The sequence below is a fragment of the Aythya fuligula genome, chromosome 15 (genome assembly GCF_009819795.1).
Source record: "Aythya fuligula isolate bAytFul2 chromosome 15, bAytFul2.pri, whole genome shotgun sequence".
In the NCBI taxonomy this organism is placed as follows: domain Eukaryota; kingdom Metazoa; phylum Chordata; class Aves; order Anseriformes; family Anatidae; genus Aythya; species Aythya fuligula.
In genome coordinates, this window is record NC_045573.1 from 2,628,964 (window position 1) to 2,652,176 (window position 23,213).

The following is a 23,213-nucleotide window of genomic DNA, read 5'->3' on the forward strand; positions in this document are numbered from 1 at the left end:
AATAGTACAGACTCAGCCTGAAACTCTGCCTGTAGGAGAGCCCAAAAACAAAAGAGGGAGAAGTGGGGCAGGTTGTGGGGTGGGAACTTCACTGCTCTGCCACTTCCGCGGCTTTCTGGAGAAAAGCTCCAAAAGAAAAATGATTAAACGCTAAGTTTTCTTTCTCCCCAACAACAAATCTCTTTCTGAAATGAAACTGCAAACTGTCTGGATGGCTTTTGTCATAGGTTCAAGTTCCCTGACCTTTGGGCGAGATCTCTTGAAGTGATGGATAGCTGTGTTTTTAACATGGAGCAGCAATGTAGAAACAGACGTTGGGTTTCAAGCTAATGAGGACAATAAATCCTGCAGCCAAAAAAAAAAATAAAAAAAAGCAAAAGATCTTTCAAACAACACAGAAATGCAGTAAAGCAGCACCACAGAGGGACTGGGAGCCTTCAGGAAGAGCGCGCTCCCTGCCTGATACATGAGCTCAGGGACTCTCAAAGCACTTGAAGCTGCCTCTGTGCTGTGGATCAGCCAGAGGCTGCCTCGTGGATAGATATCGGGGGTAGGATTTGCGTTGTAGGAAATGGAAAAACTGCCCTGTGCGTGCCAGCAGTGTCTCCTCCTGGCGAAGTGGCTGCACAAGGCGAGGCGAGCTCCGGAGGCTCTGAGGCAGTGGCACAGCGCTGCTTTCGCCTCCCCCTGGCAAAGCAGCACAGGGCTGTGAGCCCTGCAGGTGGACTCAGGAAAAAACAGCCCAGCCACCAGATTTCCCCTCAGCCACCTTCTCCAAGTCCTTTTATAAACCCCCCTGAGGCAGTGCTGCTGGGAAAGCGGCAATGGCCGGGCTTCCAATGCAACCCCGGTGCTGCCCTTCACTTGCTGCTGTGTGGGGCTGGTGGCTGCCATCCACCCTGAGCATCACAGCTGCTGAGAGAGAAGTTTTCCATTGCCTGGAACAGAAAATAGATGCTGTGAGCATGAAGTTTGTAATGGGTGGTATCCCAGGGAGGGCAGAGCCGCATGCAATGCAGGTGGATTGCAGAGGAGGCTTCTTTCGTCTCCTGATGAGGTGTGGCCAGGTATTTAGGGCAGGAGACAGGACAAGGGGTACCTGGTTTCTAATCCTGGCACTGCCCAAGGCTTGTGGTGAGGTTTGGGATCTCAGCTGGACTCGACAGGCTTTTCCTTTCCTCTCCAGCATTTTCCTTTCCTCTCCATCATTTACACTGGAGCCTGCGGGCACCAACCCAGCCTCCAAACTTCTCAGCCCCTACCCTGGCCATGGTGGTGACTGTTCCCTCTCTGTTTCCTAGGGTCCATCACCTCCATCCGCTCCCAGCCCGTGGGAGCGTGTTCCTCCTCTCTGAGAGTCCCCACAGAGTCCCTCCAGCTGGCCGTGCGCTCTCCCAGCCACGACGGCCGGCACCGCTGGAAGATCCTTCCCCCCCACGTCGTTCCTCGATCTCCTACTCTCAACAAGCTGCTGTGCAGGCAGGTAAGAGGCCAAGAGCCTGCAGAGGAAAACTCCCTTGTGGTCGCCTCGGTCCTTCTCTTCTTTTCCAGTCCTCTCTTGGGTTTGTTTTTTTGGAGTTGAGAGCAGAATTCCCCTTTTTAGGACAAAAAGGTCCCAGGTCTGGTTGCAAAACTTGTCTGGAGGCAGTCCCATGGGGGCTGGCGCTGCGGGGTGGAGACGGGACGGTGAGGGAATCATTACACCCACCAACTGTTCTGCCACGGGCCAGCTTTCACCCTAAAAGTGCCACCAGCCTGGCAGATCCCCAGGCTCTCGCTCCCATCTCTCTCTCCTCCCCTTCCAGGAGGCCGTTCGGACGGACTCCGTGGACGTGCAGACGCCGGATCCCAAGGACAGCCTGCAAGCGGAGCCAGGAGAGACGCTACCATCGGCGAAGCAGCCCCAGAGCACCTTCACCCCCAGCCCTCTCCACCCCACAGCCTCATCCTTGCCGGCCACCCCTCCGTGTTCCCCTCCATCCTCCCCACATCGGCACCCCGGCACGCTGGCTCGGAAACACGGCTGCAGCCAGCGCGGGGTCCCCAGCCGGCCGGGCAGCCCCGCTGACAGCCCCCCTGGCCCCGAGGGCTGCCTCGTGGAGCCCTCCGACCTGGCCGACGAGGAGGTTCGCCACATCAACAGCTCAGCCAAAGACTGGGGGGAGCACTCGGAGGCCGGGAGCCGCTCGACTTCGCCGTTCATCTCCCCGGCCCCGTCGCCGGTGCCCCTCAAGAATTGCAGCACAAGCAGCCTCTCCGGGGGAGGCGGCAAGGAGAAGGACTTGAAGAAGTTTTACAGCATCGACACAAAGGGCTTCCTCAACAAGCCCAGCTGGGCAGACGACCAAAGGCGGCACTCCATCGAGATCTGCCCCTCCGTCAGCGACGGAGACTGTAGCTTTGAGGACCCTGCCGAGGAGAAGCAGCGGTCCCCTGCCCACATCCAGCCGGAGTCCGAGTACATCCACGGAGCCCGGAGGAAGAAGAAGATGAGCCCGCCCTGCATTTCTATAGATCCTCCCATGGAGGACGACGGCGGGGCGGCCTCGCGCACCAAACCCTCCGAGAACAGCATGCTGCGCCGAAGGACCCCGTCCTGCGAGTTCCCGGCTTACAGAGAGTCCCTGGAGCTCGCGGAGAGCCAGCCCGGGGGGGAACCGGCCTCCAAAACGGAGCGCCGGGGCCAGCCCCCGTGCCGCGGGGAGCACCTGGCCATCCCCAACTTCTCCTTCGAGCAGTCGGACGGCAGCTCCTTGAGCAGCCTCTCGGATCTCCTGGACAGCGGGCAATCCACGCCGGATTCCCGGCCGGACCCCGCGGCCCCCGAACTGAAAAAAGCGGATCACTTAAAAACTCAGTGGGGCAGCGCTGAGAAAAGCAAAGAGCTCCTCGGCCCCGCCAAGAGCCCCCTCCGCAAGCAGGACTTGGGGCCCGTGACTGTCGCAACAGAAGAAGACATCGACGAGCCAGTATAGCTTTCTGGGAGGGGGGAACGGGGGGGGTCTTAAGGGCTTGACACCAATGTGGGTTTTGAAACCGAAGGGACTGAGCGGCGGCGGGTGCGCGGCCGCTCTTCTCTCGTTTTTTGTTGTTTTTTTTTTTTCTCCTTTCTCGCAGTCACTTGTTCTTAAGCGCTGTGGAGGTTTGCAAAAAAACAAACAAACAAAAAAAAAAAAAACATAAAAAAAAATTAAAAAGAAACCAAACAAACGGCTGGACGAAACGGTGACGGGTGTTTCGGGGCGGGGGGAGCGGCTTTGCGAGGGGTTTGGGGGGTTTCTTTTCTAAAGGGGAGGTGGAGCTGGCCGGGGGGTGGCTTCGGTCCCCCCGCCGCCCTCCGTGGCCTCGATCACATTGATTCGGGTGCAAGGTGGTGGCGGTTGGGGTTTGGGGGATTCTCTTTGGGTTTTGTTGTTTTGTTGTTGTTTTTTCTTTTTTTTTTTTTTAAAAAAAGACGCTCAACTTTTAAAAAGGCACCTTTTGGAGATGTCACATTACGTGGGAGTGCCCAGGAGATGGGAGCTGTACATTGTCTGTATATCAGCAGTTATATAAATAGAAATAATGTATTTGTGAGATACAAAACAAGGAAAAAGACAAAAAAAAATATATACCCACGAAAACTCTCTCTTCATAATGCACATATTTTTATACAGAAACGATACTGTTTTTTGCATTACATGTGACTCCGCAACTGGGTGGTGTTTCCTTGGGTTTTATGTGGATCTAATTATTACGGCCATGCGTTTTCCAAATGTTTCTCCTCTTTCTTTGCTCTCCTTTTTTTCCCCTCTCCCCTCCCTCTCTTCCTCCACCATCATCCTAGCAGCTTCTTTTCACAGCTGATGCTTTAGCCGTCTCTCTCATTTTTCTTTTGTACTTTAGAGGTTGTCCTAACTACAGAAAAAAAAAAAAAACAAATCACTACTGAATTGTAGCCAGTGCAATAATAAGTTATTCATTCTTCTTGTCTGTACAATTGTCCTTTTGCTTTTTTTTTTTTTTTTTCCTTTTTTAATGGATATTCAGGTTAAATGTCGCAATAATCTGAACTAACGTGCACAAACAAGGTTTCTTGCATTGCAAAAAAAAAAAAAAAAAGACTAAAAAAAAAAAGAAAAAGTTAAATTTACAGAGAGATAGAAAAACAAATAAATAGTAAGTTATTTAAGAAATGTATTTTGTTTACTGCAGTTCAGAGTAAATTATTGATACAGTCTGTAATGGTATAAAGAGCTGTCTTAGGTGATGTTCTTTGTGAGCATTTAAGCTAATGATTTGTTCTCATCGCAGAATGCCTCTGAGAGCTCGGTGATAGCCGAAACCTCCCCTTTGCACTCTTTCTGTTCGTCTTCCTCCGCACACCCGCACCCACGTGGACCCGCTGCCCTCCGAAGGCCCCTCTGCTGCCGTCGCAGACCCAGAAGCCTCTCGAGGCATTCGAGGCACCTGTCAACACCACTTTAATTATTTTATTTTTCAGTTTTGGGGTTGATTTTTCGTTTTTAGCCTCCGTTCCCTGCCCCTTCCCTGCTCTTCATCCAGGCCCTCCCCGCGGGACAGCTTCACCACGAAAAGCCGACGTCAACCCGAGCGCCAGGCAACAGGAGCAAAAAAGACATGCAGGAAAAAAAAAAAAATAAAAAACAACCGTTTTTGTTTGGTTCGTTCCATGCCGCCTCATATTTATGCATTCACATATATCTTCTGTTATTTATGCATCCATTACTCAAAAGGAAATGTATCTTGTTTCACATGTATTAAACTGTATAAACTGGAAGCGTGGCCTGACTTTGTGCCGCGGCACGGGGACGCCGCTGCCACAGCCCGGGCTCCAGATGTCCCCTGCCCTGGGGGGCTCGGGGACACTGCGTGTTTGGCCCCTGAGGTGCTGCCCGCTGAGTCCTTGCCCCAGAGCCTCTCTGTGTCGAGTGGCTTGGTGCCAGCTGCCTCCGAGCACCTGCGCCGCCACAATGAAGTCGTTTAGGATTATTGTAATTATTCCGCCTCAGTGGGATAGTGGGGAATTCCAGAAAAACACCATAAAGGTAATTATTGCTGTGGTTGTTACTGAGCTTTGCTGGGAAGGCAGCGTCCAAAGGGGCTCTGAGCCATGGGCCAGGGTCAGGCATCCATAGGAGACGGCTGAATATTCAGGGTATCAGGATCCCAGTACCAAAGCCTTAATTTCGAAGCAGGAAGCAGAGCTTGGAGCACATGAAGTGAGCCTCCAGGAGGCCAAAAAGCAGCCCAGGGGTTACTTGGTGTTATGTTAGCAATGATGTGAAGGGAATAAAAAGAAGCCGTGCAGGTGACAGTGCCTCTGCCTGCCACCCGGCCAGGAGTAGGAGCAGGATGGGACACGACGGGTGTCTCATGCTCCACTGCAGCCGGAAACCCAGCACAGCCGCAGCTGGAGAAATGGGACAAAGCGATGGAAATCACCCAAAATACGCAGCGAGTGCTGGGGGTTGGAGTTGTGTTATGAACCAGCTCCTTTATAAAGCAGCAGTTTGTTAAAACCTACACGTTACATGGAGCAGAGCTGGGTCTTAGGCCCCCAACCTGGCCATCAACAACGGCATGGAGAAACAGCCGAACTTCGTTAAGCCGTGTTCATTTTCCTGCTGATTGAGCCCTTATCATGCTAAGCAATTTCCACCAGGCTGCCTGCAAGGGTGGCATCGCTCGAGGTTAGAAGTGGAAAGCACCAGACAAACGCAAATCATTTAACCAGATTTATTTCTGTTTTGCACTTTAAATGACGATTCATTCACATGCATTTCTCAGCCCAACGCTGCCCCAGCTCTCCCCACTGCAGCAGAGCCTGCAGGAACATCAGCCTGGCCTTGCTGCGGGCAGCCCTGGAGAGTGGGGATAAAGGAGGACTGCCAGCAGCGCGTGGAGGAAGGGGCAGAGGAAACCACCTCAAAGCATCTTCAGCTGGTCTCTGCTTCAAGGTCGAATCGCAGATGGCATCAATGTGAAATTGTCTTTGTTAGGCTGGGGAGAAAAAAAAAAAAAAAAAAAAAAAAAAAGCTTTAAAAAAAAAAGTCTCTAATCTGAATGCATCCTCAGCGCAATTAGATACAACCTTTAATCTGCCAATGTTGTGAGATCATACAGGTGGCATGAATACTAATAAGGACTGATATTTGTACAAGCTTTCTTAGGTTGAATAATTAAATTGACTTTATCCATTAAACGTTCCCAATTAAGCATTAAATACATGGCTGTTTTAATGTCTGGGGCCATCGCCTCTTCCTTACGGGGCCTTAATTAGAAATTTTACTGCCTCCCACCAGCACCTCAGCCATCAGCAGTGGGGGCTGAGGGGCTGAAATCTCCAAACGTTCTTTTTTTCCAAGCAGCTCAGCGTGGCTATCTGCTGCAACCCCACTCAGGCCCCATGATAACTCAAGCTCGCACCGGGTGGGTGCTCAGTCCTCTTACAAAATGGTGTTAACAGAGGCAGCCCCCCCCGTGATGATTTTTTTTTTCCAACCTTTTTTTTTTTGTGTGCAGCCCCAGTGTGGGCTCTCTGCAGTGACTGCAGGACATGCGGTGGCATAAGCACACCCCTGATCGATATCTCTGCTCACAGAGATGTCACCAGGGGGTTTCAGCCCTGGTTTGGGTCCGTGGCCCTGATGGGCTGAGCCGGGGCTGCGCCTCGTGCCAGGACCCCTTGACTTGCCCTTGTGCACTTGCCAGCCAGGGGTTGGGTTTTCCAGCTGTGGCCATTGGATTAGTCAGGAAAAACATCTGTTTGCAGGGAAAAGCGCCAGCAACCCTCATTATCTAACACCGCAGGAAAGAAACCAGATTAATTATTAAACTATTTGATTAAAAAAGAAAAAATAATAAAAAAAAAAGAGCAACTTATGTTTCTTGCTTCAGCTTTGCATGCTCAGAGGCACAACCTTCTGAAGGGCTGTTGCAATGTTGCCCGGGTTTGCTGCAGATGCCCAAGCAGAGGCTCTCCCACCTGAGCCTGTCTTGCCCCAAAATACAGCCACGGTGGCCGACAAGCAGGAGGGCTTCGTGTCTGGCAAAGGAAGGAGCTCGCCTTCCCTCCCCTTCTATCCACAGAGCCTCCAGTTCCTCGTGCCCTTCCCAAACCTGATGGCCCTGCTGTGACACAGCTCCTCCAGCCCTCCTCGCCCTCTCCCCCTTCCTGCCTGCATGTTAATTTATTCCGACTGGCTCAGATCAAGGCACTAATTAATTTTCCTCATTAACCAAAAATAAATAAATAAATAAATAAAAATTAAAAAAAAAAATCTAACAAATGGTAACAAGTTCCAAAACAAATTAATTTTTCATAGAAGACCAGACATCTCACAGCCCACTGGCAATAGCACCTCGTGCACGCAGTGATGCTCTGCAACTGGCCTCAGGGCTGGATCCCAACCTGATAAATCACCCAGTGTAATGGTGAGGGGCAGAACACTGGGTACTGACACCCCTGCTTTGTCTTTTTGCTGTGCTTTTTTATTCCAGGGGGATTAGGCCAAATTGTGCTTGGGCTGAGGATGATGCAAGTCTCCTTGCAGTCACACATGGCCTAGGTTTTCGGAGTGTGTCCCCCCCAGTCCCTGCAAAGCCACTGCTCCGCAGTGCCCGGGGTGCTGGGGACCCTCCTGGGGCAGCTGCAGCCCCTCGCACTGGTTTCCTGGCTGGCTCACAGCAAGTCAGCACGTAACAGAACAGTTCACCCCACCAGTCGCCGCCCAATTACTTTCCCACCAAACTAAATCTCTGGGTAAATACATTCAGCAAGAATTACAGCAAGAATATCGTTGTCTGGGCTCAGGCTTTTCCGTGTACTTCCACGTTCTTTGATTTGAACAGCGGGTGGGAAGAGCGCTACGAACAGAAGAAAAAGGCTGCTAAGACAAAGGGCAGGGAAGCTCTCTGTAGCCTCCTCGCAGAGATGAAATGCAGGCAGGGATGAGTCAGACTGGCAACTTTGTGCAAACACTCTAAAAATAAAGCTGGTTTATTGCAGATTAATGACACCATAAAATGTATTTCACTGGCCATTTAGCAGGTGTTGATCGTAAATATTTGGGATTAAAAATAAACTTTTCTGCTGTGCCACTGTATTGTCGTTCCTCTCTCACCCACCCTCCCTGAGTGCCTTTTGGAAGCGATGAATCAGCCTCGGGGTTGGTTTAATCATACTTGAAAATGTAATGGTGACAAAAAACCTGCTTTCTGGGCACCAGCCTCCAGCGCAGATTTTAAAGCACTCTCTCACCTGGGTAGCAGCAAGCAGCAGCACCTGGGCCTGCTGCTCGCACCAAGGGCTCCATCTCACTATTGCAATTATGCAGTTCTGCAAAGGAGCCCTTCTCCTGTGCCTCTCACAAAAAGCAGGCTCCCCCAGGGAGGAACTTTGTGTCTGGCAGAGGCGAAGGACTGCACAGGCTCCTTTTGCCTTAGACATTCCTTTTTCTCACTGTAATCTCGCCCCGTGCAACCCCATTTTCTCTTAGCCAGCCTCTTTCTTCCACCGCACTCCCACAAGGATGCTCTTTGCCACAGGTGAGAACATCCACCTACGCGCACTGAGTGCTGGATCACAAGTGGCAGCAACTCCCAAAGCACTTTCCTGGAAGCTGGGAGCCTAAAAAAATGTCCTTTACATGAGCCTGGGAGAGTTGGCACAGATTTTTCTCAGCCTTGGCTCTTCCTGGAAGTGAAAAAAAATGCAATTCCCTTAGCTGTTTAATGCCTTGTGCACAGAGGTCAGTGCTTGCTAGAGCAGGAGATGTTCTTTCAGAGATGGGACCTGTCCCGCACACGATGGCAAGCCAGCGAGCATCAGGTGAGCACTTTCCTTCCCTGGGTGCCCCAAATGCCCCGGGGAGGTTCCCAGAAAGTGCCTCACACAGGGAACACCAAACAACAGGACCAGGACAGGGCTGGAAGAAGAAACTAATGTTTTACTTGGCCAAGAGAGATGCCAACATCGTTAAATAACACCCACAGAATAGCCCTGATCTGTGAGTTTTCATTATGCTTGAAAATTGAAATCTCTGATGGACCGTTAATTAAGTTTTCTTTGCTTCGTTGCTTGGGATTTCATTCTAATCATAAAGAGCAGAAATGCAGCTAATTAGAACAAGATTGGCATGTAAGGGGGCGGGGGGGAGAAAGGTCTCCTTACAACTGGAAGGGGACAGAGGCCTTCCACAGGCAGGTACAGATGACTCATTGCTGCAGAATAACCCCGCTGCCTTTTCTCCGTCACGGGGGAAAATCTCTTGGTGCTGGTATTAACTCCTCCAGCAGCTGTATATCACTTGCCAGGCATGAAAAAAACAACACTTAAATTGGCTCTTAGCTAGGTCTGAGTTAGCTGGTAGCCAAGGAAATGGAAAGAGAAAAAAAAAAAAAAAAAAAAAAAAAAAAAAAAAGAAAGAAAATAATAAAAAAAAGTGTTAATTAAATGGCCTTGCTAGCTGCAAAGGGCAGTTGTTTGAGAGCTGCTTTATTTTTCCCCTGGATAATTTTCAGTTGAAATAAGTGATTTGCTTTGAAGCATTTCTGAGGGGCAGGGGAGAAAGGATAAAATTTCAGTCGTTCCCTCCCATCCCAGGAGCCTTTCTCCCATTCCCCTGTTGGCCAAGTTTTGTCTGCTGAATGTTTAAAAAAGAAAAAAAGTAAACTCAAAGAAAACTCGACAAATCTAATTGAAATAAAGATTGGCAGAGAATATATCCACAGGAACATTAAAGGCATTTTTCAGCTAGTAGTGATTTAGTAGTTTATTCTCAGTCCAGCCCAAACACACACAGCACCCCTCACAAGGCAAGAGGCAGTATCTCAGGATGCCCCTTTACCCTCAGGAAAAACACTCGAAACAAAGAGTCCACAGTGTGGCACTGCAGAGAGCCAGAACAGCAACGCGAGCCTTCGCAGGGTGGCTGCCAAAAAGGAGGCAAAATGGAGCTGATGGGGACCGAGGCTGCCTCCAACTCCTTGCTGTCGCAGCAAGGGAAAACCAAACAGTTGGTGGCCAGAGCTTTGTTTGTTCCTCACGTCCTTCCCCAGAGCCCAGTGCTGACTGAATGCCCCAGGACAGCTCAGGCAGGGCAGCAGGGTCTGAGATGGAGAATGACATTGAGGGGTGAGCGGCTGTGGCGGTGGCAAAGCTTCCCGGCACCATCACCTCATGGCCTCTGCAGGGAGGCAGCACGGCCAGAGTCAGCAGCTTCAACTCTGAAAAGACAGACAGAATTCACTCCCCTTTTAATTAGAGCAGGCTAATCAGAAGAACACAATCCCATTTCCTCGCCTTCCCACGGGACGTGCAGTCGCATCCAGGTACCAGCACTTATCGGGGCGCAGCTTGCTCCCGCCAGGCCAGGGAAACAAATACGTCATTATACGACGCTAATTACAAAGCCTTAAAACTTGACACCTCGTGGCCTGTAACAGGCCTCGTGTAGCTGTGACTGTGACCCCGTGGGGACACCAGAGCTGCCGGGTGCCCCCATCCTTGCCGATCCCAAATGTTCCCCCATGGGCACCCCAGTCCTGGGGCTCCCTGCGGGTGCAGCCGCCGCAGCCCGGCCGGCAGCAGCATCTAGTGGCCATTTCCTCGGTGTGTGCTGCTCCCTCCCACGGGCTGGGAATGCCTTATAAAGAGCTCACCAGGAGTGATTTATGGAAACGTTGTAAAACAAAAATGTATAAAATTCACAACACAACGCGGCTTAAGGATTAAGGGGGAGATGGGCAGCGGAAGGCAGGTTCCTGTAGGACTCAGCCCCAGCCCCTCAGCCCAGTGACCGTGGGGGTGACGAGAACGCGCTGTGCTGAACAAGGGGAACGTCACTGCCGGCGTTTTGGGGCGATTCCCTTGCTTTTTGGCAACCCTGGGCACCCTCGCGAAGCGCCGCCCGCTGCGGTTTTTGTCCCCCGCGCCGCTCCGTCCGTCTCCATGGCAACTGGCCGGGGCGTGGGGCCTAGCGGCGAGGCGGGCGCCATGACGGCCGGTGCTGGCGGCCCCGGGGTCTTCTTGGTGGCCGTTAACGGCCAGATCGAGAGCGGGGAGGTGAGGGGGGACCCGCGGCGAGGGGCGGCCCGGACCCGGTTTCAACCCCGGCCCGGCCTCGGCTCCAGCCCCGGCAGCGCGGCCTCGCCCCGGCCCTCGGTCCCCGTGGGCCCGTCCCGCTGACGCCGCCCGTCTCCCCGCAGTTCCCCGGGTTTGATGATCTCTACTGCAAGTTCTGCTTCGTCTACGGCCAGGACTGGGTTCCCACCGCTGTAAGGGTTCCCTGCCTGCCCCTGAAGCGCTGCCCGGGCAGCAGAGCGTGTGTGGCAGCCGTAGGGCAGGGCCCCACTTATGTGGTTTTCTCCCCCCCACAGGGCCTGGAGGAGGGCATCTCGCAGATCACCTCCAAGAGCGATGTCTCGCCCACCACGCTCATCTGGAACTTCCCCATCGAAATTACCTTCAAGAGCACCAACCCATCCGGCTGTGAGTGCCTGGGGAGGGGGGGACGCTCAACACCGAGGTGCCTCCCTCATCCCCCGCTTCTTTGGCAGGGCCGCAGATTGTCGTGAGCGTCTACGGACCTGATTTTTTTGGAAACGACGTGGTGAGAGGTTACGGAGCTGTTCACGTGCCCTTCACACCTGGAAGGTGAGCAGACAGCCCTGCCATCTTTCAGGGCTAAAAGACAGATTAATTGCCAAGTTGCCGTGTTATTGCAGGGACAAAACTGTCCCTATATCTGCTTATCATGACTTGTCCGTTTGGTACAAAGGGTGTGGATTTTCTAGCAGCAGTCTCTGGTTGTTATTATTATTATTGGCAATCCCGTAAGCTACTCCTTAAAGTTAGAACTGTTATAAAGACCACCCAAGGATGAAGTGCAGTATGTTAGCTCTCATCACTCTCTCCCCATCTCTCTCAGCACACGCTAAGCTTTCATTCCTGCCGCTTGAAATTATGCTCTTCCTGTGCAAGCAAACACTTTCTTTGTGCAAGGGAAAGTATTGTTTTACTTTGAGGTGTTCAGTGGTCTGACGTGTCTGAAATTCCGCTGCCTGCACAAATATAAGACTTGCCAGTGCTGTTTGCTTCATTTCTGAAGGTCTGCACCTCTCGTGTTTGTTTTAGGCATAAGAGAACCATTGCTATGTTTGTTCCAGAGTCCACATCTAGGCTGCAAAAGTTTACAAGGTAATGATTAAAGGCTTCTTATTTTTAAAGTTTTGCTCTTACTTGCAGATGTCCATCCAGCTACTCACTGATGCATATCTGTGTACACTTTCTATCATAACCAGGTGGTTTTGAAGGCAAAGACACATTTTCAGGTGTCTGGGTTTTTTGAAGAGCTTTCTCAGAACGTGTTAACTCTCTGCTTGCCGTAATGCTTTGTCTTTTTGTCATCTTCATGTTTGAAAAAGAACAAATTTTAACAGCAGACCTGAATTCTTGTACTGAAGGGCTGCTGACCTGTGAGCTGATTATCAGGTTGTGGATTGCATATACCAGCTGAGCCTGGTTTGGGTCAGAGCTGGTGTGGGAATCTGTGCCCCACAGACAGGATTCAGCTGATGTCCATCTCTTCGCTTATGATCTCCTTCTCATAGAATCTGCATGCTACTTCATCTACCTTTGTATTAAGTGCATTTCTGATGTACTTGAAGTATCCAAGCCTCTCTGTTACTTTGGGTAATCAGGCCTTGAATCAGACTGGTCTTGAAACTGCTTTGCTGTAGAGAGAGTTTGTCTAGCTCAGATATAGCTTGAATGTAATATAACGTGTATGAAAGTTGTTTCTTTGTTTTTCTCCCTCAGAGAGAGGAAAATTTATCTTTGATCAAAGTAGAATAGCAATAAAGAAAGTGAATAAGTGTCCAAAACTCTATGCTGTGAACAAAAGCTGGGAGACTTATTACCCCTCTTTAAAAAAAATCGCATATAATAAATTGTGTCAAATCTAAATGCGACCATGTGTATCCAGTTATTTATTTTCTATTTTCTTCTTCAAGTTGGTTCACAGGGAGACGTCCAGAATTTACTGACCCCAAAGTGGTAGCACAGGGGGAAGGAAGAGAAGGTAAGGCCCCAAAGACTCCCGAATGCAGCCCTTGCATGGCAGCAGACCGTGGCTTGGCCACCCATTTCTCCTGTTGGCAACAAGGCAGTCCTACCCAGGTATGTGAAGAGTTCAACAGTAACTCAAAATCGTGTCTTAACCAGTGTTATTCTGGTCTTCTTTCTTCTAGTAACGAGGGTGCGATCTCAAGGCTTTGTGACCATTTCCTTCAACGTAGTGACCAAAGATATAAAGAAGCTGGGCTATGATGTGAGCCCGACTGACATGCAGACCTCCTGCGTGCCTATTACAGAGGGGATTCATAAGTATTGAACTCAGAAGTGAGATTTGCAAAGGCTCACATAGAAGTTAAGTGTTTTACGGGCTTTCACTGTTTGTTTCTTCAAACGGAGAATGAGCATCTGACTGAACTAAGAAAATTTCATGTGAAACCTTTATTGAAAAAGAAACTCAAGCCCCTGGGGCTTTGGAGTAATTTTCTAGAGTATAATTCTTTCAGTAAGTACACAGCTTAAAAATTGTAAATTTATATCATCAGTTCTATTTTGCATTTTTATGTGTAATATTGGACTTCTCAAGAGAAGACCTACAAAGAATTTTTATAACAGCTTCTTTTTTTATATGTTATATACTTCAACTTATAGTTGTAATAGTTTTCCTTTGTTTAAAACATTAGTAAAAAAAAAGGACTGGATTTGTACTGATGTTTTTGTGACAGAAATGGGGAATTGAAATTATTGCACCTTCCGAAAAGGAGAGATTAGAAACACACACACGCTTCTCTGTGCTACCAGCTTCACTCTGCAAAATCACAGCAGGTATCTGTTACTGTCCCCCATGGTCCTCTAGAGTTTGTGCAACTAAATAAAATAGTTTATGCACTGTAGAAACAAACCCTTCCCCATTTTTAAGTGAAGCAACCGAGGCTTTTGCATTTAAGAACAAGACGGTGACTCTGTGTAGATTTTATTCTACATCCAGCTTCAGGAGAAAGAAAAAGGACAGCAGTTTATTTTACAGGAGTTTGAGAGACCGTAGTGTTAGGTATATGCGTGCTGTGTGCTTATAAGTTCTGATAGAACAACTTGACTTCTAAGTGCAGCTGTTGACTAAAAAAATAAGCCTTAGAGAAGGAGCTGAAATGAAAGTACACAGAGTCTCAGTAAACCAACTCATATACTGTAGTTAGCTTCAAGTCATGTTACCAGAGCTGTACACAACAGTCAGGAGCAGCAGCAAAGACCTCATCTCTTCCCTTAAGTAGGTCACTCCAGCCCAGCAGAGCCTGATGGTTGATGCTTTGGGTAGCCGAGGTTTTAACTTGCAACAATTTTAGCAGGCTTCTGCCAATATAATCAGATCATGTGTGGTAGTACGGGTTCAAAGAAGAGAGAATATCGTGCAAGGAAAATGGTTGTTTACGGAGATAATGTACCGTGGCTTTCCTTAGCTGGTTTTCTTATCAGAAGAAAGGCATTAAAAAAGCAACATATTGATGTTCATGTCAGCTATAATTAGGTTTTCCCATTGCATAACCTCAGAGAATGACCGAAACAATGTTGTTTGTTATTAGTGTGACACAGGCTCTGAAGCTAATTTGCTATTCTCAGATGTCTTCAGCATGATGACCCAAAGCTGGCCCCCGGTCTAAACATCTTTTCTGCTGTCTTATCATGGCCTTTCACTGAATACCCCCCTAAGTTAACATTAGCGCTCTTCTTTTAGGATGAATAAACCCAATTGTCTAAATATTTTTGTTTTTTTCTTTCTGCTGTCCAGGGTTTTTATTTGTTTGTGCCAGCATGGTTGTTTCTAAGTCCTGAATCATCCAAGATAGGCTGTTCTTACAGGTACAAAAGAACAAAGCGTATACTACCGTGAAATAACTAGTTGCTTAGTCATTTTCATATTTAAATTTGGGCATGTAATCTCATGTGTTTTGACTGCAAATACCAAGAGAGAACTGTGAGACAGACTTAACATGATACCACCCTGCAAGTAAACTACCAAGACCTTGAAACTATAAAGATAAAGAATAATGACCACAGTATTGAACTGCAGAGCCTCCAGTACAGATGTAAAGTATCCAGTAGGTACAGTTATTTTGTACTGAGCAGTGTGAATAAATAACTGTAATTTCTAAAAAGATATTGTGATCACTGTGCATTAGCATCTTTTGTAGTATTTATAAATACTTTCCCAAACATGGTTACAGATTTTTTTCATCTCTGCTTTTATCCTGTCATGGTTTTTATTGGTTTTACACTTCCAGTAAGCTGCTCCACCAGTTGTTTTGGCAACTGCTGTAATCTCTCAACTGAGTCATGTTGGAATCCAAATTAATAAGTATTTCCTGTTGGCTCAGAAGAGATGCAAGGAATTTTGTTTCCTTTTTAAAAGTATTTGAGAAGCAGTTAGCTACAGTAGCAGGATAAATATCTGTATTTGAAAAACCTGAAACACCCAGACATTAAACCTGCCATTGGTTAAATATCTTTTTTCCCTTGAGCACATTTACCTGCCCCCATTCTAATTAGAGCAAAACTGCACAACAGAGATTCTAGTCATGAAAAACCTGTTAAACCCAGATAAAGTCCAAACTTCATGCCCAGAGGGATGCAGTGAATTTATTCACGTACAGCTTTACAGTGTGCTCCTGCTGCCAATCTGAATTGCTGCCTGTTTGAAATGAGTAGTTGGATGCTTACCACACCAAGCCTGATCAAAACCAACACGTGTGTGTGCATAGCTTCATTATTCAGAGCCAAGGTGCAAGGACCCTCAGAAAAACTGGTTAAAAAAAAAAAAAAAAGCTAGTGAAAAGCAGTGCTCAAAGAAATCACAAACAATATTGCAGTAAAGACCATCTGATTCCAAGCTGACCCCACGCTGCTGCCTGTATTACTGGGGCATTTTGCCTATTGTCTGTTTTTTCTCGACTCGTAAGCGTTTTGAGCACATTTGTTAAGAATCTCCCATACCTTCTTCAAGGCCTTGAAACATGTTTGGCTTCTGGGTGTTTTGCTGCAGGAGCTTTTCAACCTGACACAATTTGCTCCTCATACAGTGGCAGGTGTGGGGGTGATGTTTTCAATAACTGTTTCCCGAGTTCAATGCCGTTCGTTTGTTCAGCAAGGCAACTGTTGATAGAGCTAATAAACATGCTCTTCTCCCAGAGACAGGCTTGCTGCTGCTGCCTTTACAATATTCTGGACAACTGTCTCAGCTTTAAGTCTTGGAACTCGGGCATGGCAGAGGGTTTGCAGCTGTTTCACACTGGAGAGAATCTCTGCTCTCATGACAAAGGAATAAAGACAGACACGATGCTGTGCTGTGGTGAGTGACATTAAGAAAGAAGGGATTAACGATCTGTAAGCGCTTGTTGCAGTTACTGTTAATATATGAAAGGTTAAAGAGCCCATACTTAAAGAACAGTGAAGACCCAGGGAAAATAAAGTCTTACCATAGTGCAATCCCAAAGTAACAGCAGCTGTTACCGCCCTACTCATCTACTAGTTCATCATTCTCCTTTTTACTTCACAACTGGACTGAGTTCCCCACCTCCTGTAACACAGATGGTGGCACGGGGCTGTCAGCTGGCACGGCAGCTCCCGTTTGTTACGCTTAAGTCTCTCCCAGACAGTGAAATTGGCCGTGAACCTCCTAACTCACCAGGAAAAACTCTTCATCTGGGACTTGCACCCTGCTGCTCTGCTGCCATAGGGTGTGTCAGGAGACACATCACCACCACCGCAACGGGTGAGACCTGTTAGGGGTAAACGAAGCCTCTGAGATAGTTGAGGACATTGCAGCAGCCTTCCCTCCTCTGCCAGCGTGGTCTCAAGGAGCTTTGGCAGTGCCACCTCGCAGGACACACACAAAGGGGCTGATGCAGCCAGCTGCTGGTGTCACCCCAGCTGGTGGCCGTGCAGCAGGTGGCCTCGTGTACAAGAGCATGGGGACAGAGGTGACAGAGGAGCAGGATCATCATGTCACTGCAGGGAGTGCTCCAGAGAGCAGAGCAAACAGGCCATGGCCATCGTGGGAGGGCTGTGAGTGCTAGCACACTGGCTTTTGTCACTTCACACAGCAGTATCAGGGATTTGGGGTGATGGTGCAGATCACAACACAGCTCCCACTGTGCCTGCCGGGCAAACAATGCCAAAAAAAAGGGAGGATGGAGCTTCTCCAAAGTCCTTCTTGCTGCTCCATGCAGAGCAGAGGCCACGATGGGCAGAAATCTCACCTGGAAACAAGCTCCTGTGGAAGGGGCTCAAGACAGACCTTGTGGGAGAGCCTTCCTGCCATGGGGGTGGGAGCCAACCTGGGAAGAAGCAGCAAAGGACGTGATCTGAACAGTGTCCTCTTCCTGTCAGGAAAAGGAAAATTGTTTGGAAACCCTTAGGAACTGGTATTTGCAGCCTTTGCTACCAAAACTGGGAACAGCAGCAACAGCTTCTGCCCTCTCGTGGCAGTTTCCAGCCCTTAGGAGGATGTTGGTGACTGCTAATAACAATTAGCTAACAAGATTTTGTGAAGGACACCCAAATCCCTCCTGTTCCTACGTGGAAAATTGCTCAGCACAACGGTGCCAGCTGTCCTGCTGCTGCTCCTCACCCCGGGGCAAACACCTGCCAGTGCGAGGAACCACCTGAGCTGCCTTGCAGGGAGCAGGACTGAGCCAGAAATCTGGGCATCTGCGAGCATTCAAGAAGCTGCCTTTGTCCTCAGGCTGCCGAGGTTACTTTGCAACGGGAGTATTGCAGCAGCCAGAAATTATCTCCATCTGAGAATTAGAGTCTTGCAGATAAATTCAAGCTGACAACTGCTCCCCTGCAGTTAAGGAGCAGGAGTCTCCTGTGAAACGCTCCAAAAAGGGAAGGAAAAAGAATGAAGAAAACCACAGAGGAACAAACCAGCCAGATCTGAAGAAAGTCAGAGCTTCAGCTCCGACTCTACTTGGTCTCATCACCAGCAGCTTCTCAGCCCATCACAAAGGATCCCAGCCCCTGTGGGAGCACCATGAAGCCCTCCTGAGCACCCCCCCAGTCCAGCCAGGCTGGAGACCCCACTGCAGCCCCTGCCACAGGCTCCCACCACTGGGCTGAGCGTGTCCTGGGAGCACAAATCCTGATAGGAAGCATCCTTTGGCCACTGAAACCAGGCCTGAGCACCCCAGGATGGAGGCTGTGGTGCAAGGGTACGGTGAGAGCAGGCGGCTTTCCTGGCTGGGTGCAAACAATTCGGTCTCCTGTCCTTCAGCAGGAAGATTAGCAGAAGCACCTAACTGTTGTAGGCTTCTATTTTTATACCTCTATTCAGGCCAAGATATTTAAGTACCCAAATTCACCTCCGAGAATATCACTACAGTTAGTGCCGGGCTTGCTGAACACATTTTAAAAAAAAAAAAAGGTAAGAAAACCTACCTCCACCACCACCCAGCACAACACCAACCTGACCAGACCGAGGGCTCCCAGGCCGAATACTGTTACACCAAACCAGAACCCCCCTTTGTCTGATTTTCCCAGGTTCCACGTTCCCACCCCGCTGTGACCCAAGGAACGTGTTGGATGATTACCTGCGGAGGAAAACACTGCAGGTGGTCGAGGCGCAGCACGAGGGGATCCCCAGGCGTCTCGCTGGTACCGCGGCTGGGGAACAATCCTGCACCAAGCCAGCATCCTGCGATCAGCCCCCAGCTCCGTGCTGCTCCGGGGCACAAAGCCCTGCCTGATCCAGCCCCGGAGCACGCTGTGGTTTCCAACGGGTCACGAAGCTGCATCGGTGACTGTTAAATGCAACAGCCCAAGGAAAGCTCTGCTGGGCTGGATGGAGCTCCAATGGCACCTGCAGCAGTGCTAGTGCTGCAGCACGCTGTGTCCAAACAGGGCTCCCCCAGCCACCCGAGCTATTGCTGCGCTCCCAACATTTACAATTTCCTATTTCAGCCCTCGCGAACCCCTCGGTTGTGTTACGCTGGGAGGCTGCCAATCCCCTATCGATCGCCACGCTGCTACCAATTAACCACCCTAATGGGGAATTGGCAGGGATGTTTAAGGCACCGAAGGGAACAGGGAGGGGGCATTTCCAATCATTGAAACCCAAAGTCTTCACCAATTAGAGGGTAAAATCGATTGACAGCAAGACACTGAGAGGCAGGATCGCTACCGCGCTGTACAACACTGGCTCTTAGCTATTTATAATCCTGAGCTCCCAAACAAACTGCCATCCTTACAAAAATCAATGTTCATTTTGTGTCCACTTCACAGTACGGAGGGGAGCTGATTACCTGGAAGGCAGATGACAGCTTTAAAAAAGAAAAAAAGCGGAAGTTTTTAGTGTGGGGGTCTGTGTAAATCAAGCTTGCTTCTCCGGAAAGCGGACTGCAGGCAGTTGCAGAAATCTTGCCAAAGCCAGAGCACAAACTGGCTCAAAGCATTTCCCCCCAGCTCGATGAAAACGAGCGGAAGACCACAGCTTGCACCGCTCACAACCCAGGACAAACAAGAGGTAGCAGCAATGTTCGTACTCAGCAAAAATACTTGGCAACACTGGATGAGGGCAAGCCTCTAGATAATACTTTATCCAGATAGCTCTCTTCCTCCCCCAAAGCAGGCAAATACCATCTCGCTTCGCAGAAAGGAAGAGGAAACCCGGGGCAGGGAGAAAGGCGCTTGCCCAAGGTCAGAGGAAGGCGCAGGCACAGCAAGAATCTCTCCCAACAGCTTCAGTAGCCCCTCTGGCTTGCAAGCCTGTGATATTAAGTTCATTTTTAAGGGTATTTTACACTCATCACAAAAATTAACACTTCAAGCTTTTCCTAAACCTTTCCTGTAACGAACACCTTTATTCCAAAAAACCATGCAATTTTGAGAGGCCAGAGGAAAACAGAGTACAAGAGCAAAGCAGCACTGATCACGAGAAGGCCCAGAGGAGCAATAAAAACCACACCAGCAGAGAAGAGCCGTCCTGCAGAGGAGCAGAACGTGAGTCACAGAACATCCTTCTGTAAAAAGGAGAGGTACAAAAAACAAAAAGGTGTCTGGGCAGTCATCTGTGGCAACAGAGGTTTTTCTTTTTTCCTTTCATGCCCCGACACAGAAGCAAAATGAATTAAAAGACCTGACCGGAGGCGAACTCGCTCCCCAGGGAACCTGGGAGCGTTCCTGAAGCGGTGGGTTTGTGTAACACCCACAGCAAGCTCTGTGCCACAAATCTGAAATCAAACCATTAAAGACAGAACTGATGCTTTTTTTTCCATGCCCGCTCATCAGGTCTCTAGCCCCACTGCAGTCGCAGCACTAGAAAATGAAGTGTTTGATTACTGATCGGTCTGATTGGCAGCAAACCACAGCTCCAGGAAACCTGGAGGGGCTCTGGAGAGGCAGCTCTTGAAATAGCCCGATAATGAAGTACCTTCCATTTAAACCAGCCTGAATGAGAAGCCGAAATCACCTCCCAGCTGGAGGCAGGCTCGCTGCTACCCAACCTGCAGGGCCACTCGATGGATGGGGCAGAGCCAAGGCTGCAGGAGCGGTACGGCAACGACTGCAACAACAGGAAGCACGGAGTCCAAAAGTCAGTTTTGTCACAGTTCCCCCAACCCTTATTCCACGACTGCCTGGCTTTAAAAGTCAAGTGCTCCCCAGATTCCGTCTTGACAGAGATACTGAAGCCTCTGCAGAGAAAGGTAGTTGATCATCCCTCCAAAAACGCTGTTTGAACGATAACGTGGTTTAAAGAAGCAATCCAGCCACCTGCAACACAAGTCTTCATTTTTATTGAGTTAGTAAGGTCTCAACTGATTCTGATTTAAGTGATCTATAAGAAACCCTTCTTTCTCATAGTAAGAGCAGGCCTGCCCCAGGAAAGTGATGAATTCATCGTAGAAATCACATTGACAACGTACAAGAAGCATTACTCTCAATAACCGTTAGATTTCTCCTAGAGCCTAGGACTTTTAGCACACACCTTAATAATCTCAACCAATCCATCAGCTTTCTTGAGAACTAAATCAAGCATGAGAGCAACAGTTTTGAACAGGATATAAACACTACGCAGAGTCTCGAAAAAGCAACACGTCTGGAATATAAGCAATACAATTTTAATTCTGACCAGTCACCTACAAACCCCTTGTCTTTCCACTGTTCTGATGGCATTATTAAATATCACATTTGTGACATCGCTCGGGAAAAATGACACAAAGATACAGACATTATGATACAATAGTACAAATGATAAATTATTTATACAGTAAATAATGTCAATAGTCAGCACAAATTCATAAAAAGCAGCCGGCTCCCAGTATTATGAAAACAGTTTGGTAAATATTTAAATTGTAACACTTGTAAAGGAAGCGAGTCTTGTGAGATTCTGCTGTGAAAAATAAACCATATATTTCTCCACAATTTGTGCAATATTAATACATACAGTACACATTAGAAACTGTAACAGCAAAAGGGAAGATGGATAACAATAGTTGTCTTAGCTACGGGACTTCAAAAAGACTGTAAACACCACAACCCACCATGGTTTTCCTTCCCTGTCCCCTCAATGTAGTTTAGTTTCTATATAGTATAAAACTGAATAAATAACTGAGCTTATTTTGGGTTTAAAATTATGCCAAGATATTTTTGTTTATTTTTATTTTTTACAAAATAATTAACACTTTCTCTTTGGTCAATTTGACCAGTAAGGCTATTTTGGGATACTAACATTTTTAAAAATCAAAAGCACTTTTTTAATATCCGCAAGTGAGAAAAAGAAGGGGAAGAGGGAAATGCATTTGGAGAGAGAGAGACGCCAGAGCAGACGCGATCGGATACGCGTACGTCCCCCATGCAAGAAGAGGTGGGAGGGCGGGGAGGGGGGAGAATTATTCCGGATAGCAGTTAAATCGCCGTGAAATAGAGTTACCATTCTGGGCACAGCTGAAGCTTCACCTGGCTAGGGCAGAAGCCGCCTTGCAGCGTCCCCGGCGGCGCACCCCGCGCCTGCCCGGCACCCGCGCGGTCCGGGCACGGCTCCAGCCCAGCGGATTTAGCACCGCAGCCGCTCATCCCCCTGCCCTACAACGCCCAGGTCGGGCTGGGAAGGTGGGCACAGCTGGAGTCCTCAGCCTAAGGCTTCGCAGCGCTGATGGCCGTTCAGTGTCCTGCCATGGTTTATTGCGCGATACGCATCTGTCTACGTAATGTAGACGGCTCCTACAGAAGCGGCTTGGTAAAAGCACCAATTTGCCAGTCAGCAGTTTCCTGAAGCCAGGGCTCCCTACCAGACCATCGCATTTTTCCCAATTCACGGTGACAGATCATTACTCTGAGCTAGAGATGACTTGATAATTTTAAATGCTTACTATCAACCCCGTCGTGCCTTGGAAAACAGCAACCGAGTGTTTGACGAGAGGATGTGATTAGAACTGCTTGGCTGAATAGATAATGCCCCATCTAACTGTTGCAAATGCATTCAAGTGACTAAGGGAAAAAACATTGAGTGACCTCAATTCCACCGTTGATAAAATTAAATTGGAAAAATAATACAGGATAAATCTTGCCACAGATCAATTGGAAAGCACTTTCCCCCCCCCATCTGCAAGAATCACACCCTTCCTGGTCTACACTTTTCAATAACTTCAACAACAACAAAAAAGTAAAGTATTTTTTCCTTATTCTGAAAGGCAACATGAATGGTTTTTTGTTTTCTTTTCTTTTTTTTAAAAGACATACTGGGTGTGGACAGTAATTCTTTTTTCCTCCTATATAAAAACAAAAGCAGATGAATATTCTGAATCCTACTTGCAATTCAATAGTATCAAGAGGATAGAACAATCTGCATAGAAACATCCACACATTTAGCATTCCATATACTAATAGAGCTACACTGACCTACACAGCTAAAATCTGTGATTGTACCCTAGATTTGATAGTCGTTCAGCCTCCCCTACCCACCAGAAGATACAACCCAGTCCCTTTCGTGTTAGCCAGCCCTTCCCTCCTGCGGCACGCGGCCCTAGACTGGCACGGTCCCACACAGCATCATTACACCAAGACACAGAACTCTGGCAATTTCTTTCAGCTTTTTTTTTTTTTTCTTTTTCTTTTTTTTTTTTTTTCTTTTTCTTTTTTTTTC

General features: G+C 48.5%; 2 protein-coding genes across 4 annotated transcripts in view; both read left to right on the forward strand.

The window, feature by feature from the left end:
• CACNA1H (calcium voltage-gated channel subunit alpha1 H) overlaps positions 1-3,039 on the forward strand; it is a 117,169-nt gene extending 114,130 nt beyond the window's left edge. For both annotated transcript variants that reach the window (XM_032197524.1, XM_032197525.1), the window contains 2 exons: positions 1,302-1,483; positions 1,806-3,039. In XM_032197524.1, coding sequence (XP_032053415.1) covers positions 1,302-1,483; positions 1,806-2,975 — 1,352 coding nt within the window. In that variant the 3' untranslated portion in view covers positions 2,976-3,039. The remainder of the gene's footprint in view (positions 1-1,301; positions 1,484-1,805) is intronic.
• A 7,941-nt stretch (positions 3,040-10,980) lies between these two features.
• On the forward strand, positions 10,981-14,834 carry B9D1 (B9 domain containing 1). Of its 2 annotated transcripts, none has more exons than XM_032197570.1 (7): positions 10,981-11,068; positions 11,212-11,280; positions 11,383-11,494; positions 11,563-11,659; positions 12,140-12,202; positions 13,018-13,085; positions 13,255-14,834. In XM_032197570.1, the coding sequence occupies exons 1-7, from the start codon at positions 11,000-11,002 to the stop codon at positions 13,395-13,397; spliced, it is 621 nt and encodes a 206-aa protein (XP_032053461.1). In that variant the 5' UTR covers positions 10,981-10,999; the 3' UTR covers positions 13,398-14,834. The 2 variants fall into 2 exon arrangements, with proteins under 2 accessions (XP_032053461.1, XP_032053462.1); XM_032197571.1 differs by having other exon boundaries at positions 11,007-11,068; positions 11,571-11,659.
• The last annotated feature ends 8,379 nt before the right edge of the window (positions 14,835-23,213 follow it).

Coding starts and splice junctions, on each gene's coding strand:
- B9D1 (XM_032197570.1), top strand. CDS start 11,000: ATGACGGCCGGTGCTGGCGGCCCCGGGGTCTTCTTGGTGGCCGTTAAC. Junction 11,495..11,562: donor GAGCACCAACCCATCCGGCT/GTGAGTGCCTGG, acceptor CTTCTTTGGCAG/GGCCGCAGATTGTCGTGAGC. Junction 12,203..13,017: donor AGGCTGCAAAAGTTTACAAG/GTAATGATTAAA, acceptor TTCTTCTTCAAG/TTGGTTCACAGGGAGACGTC.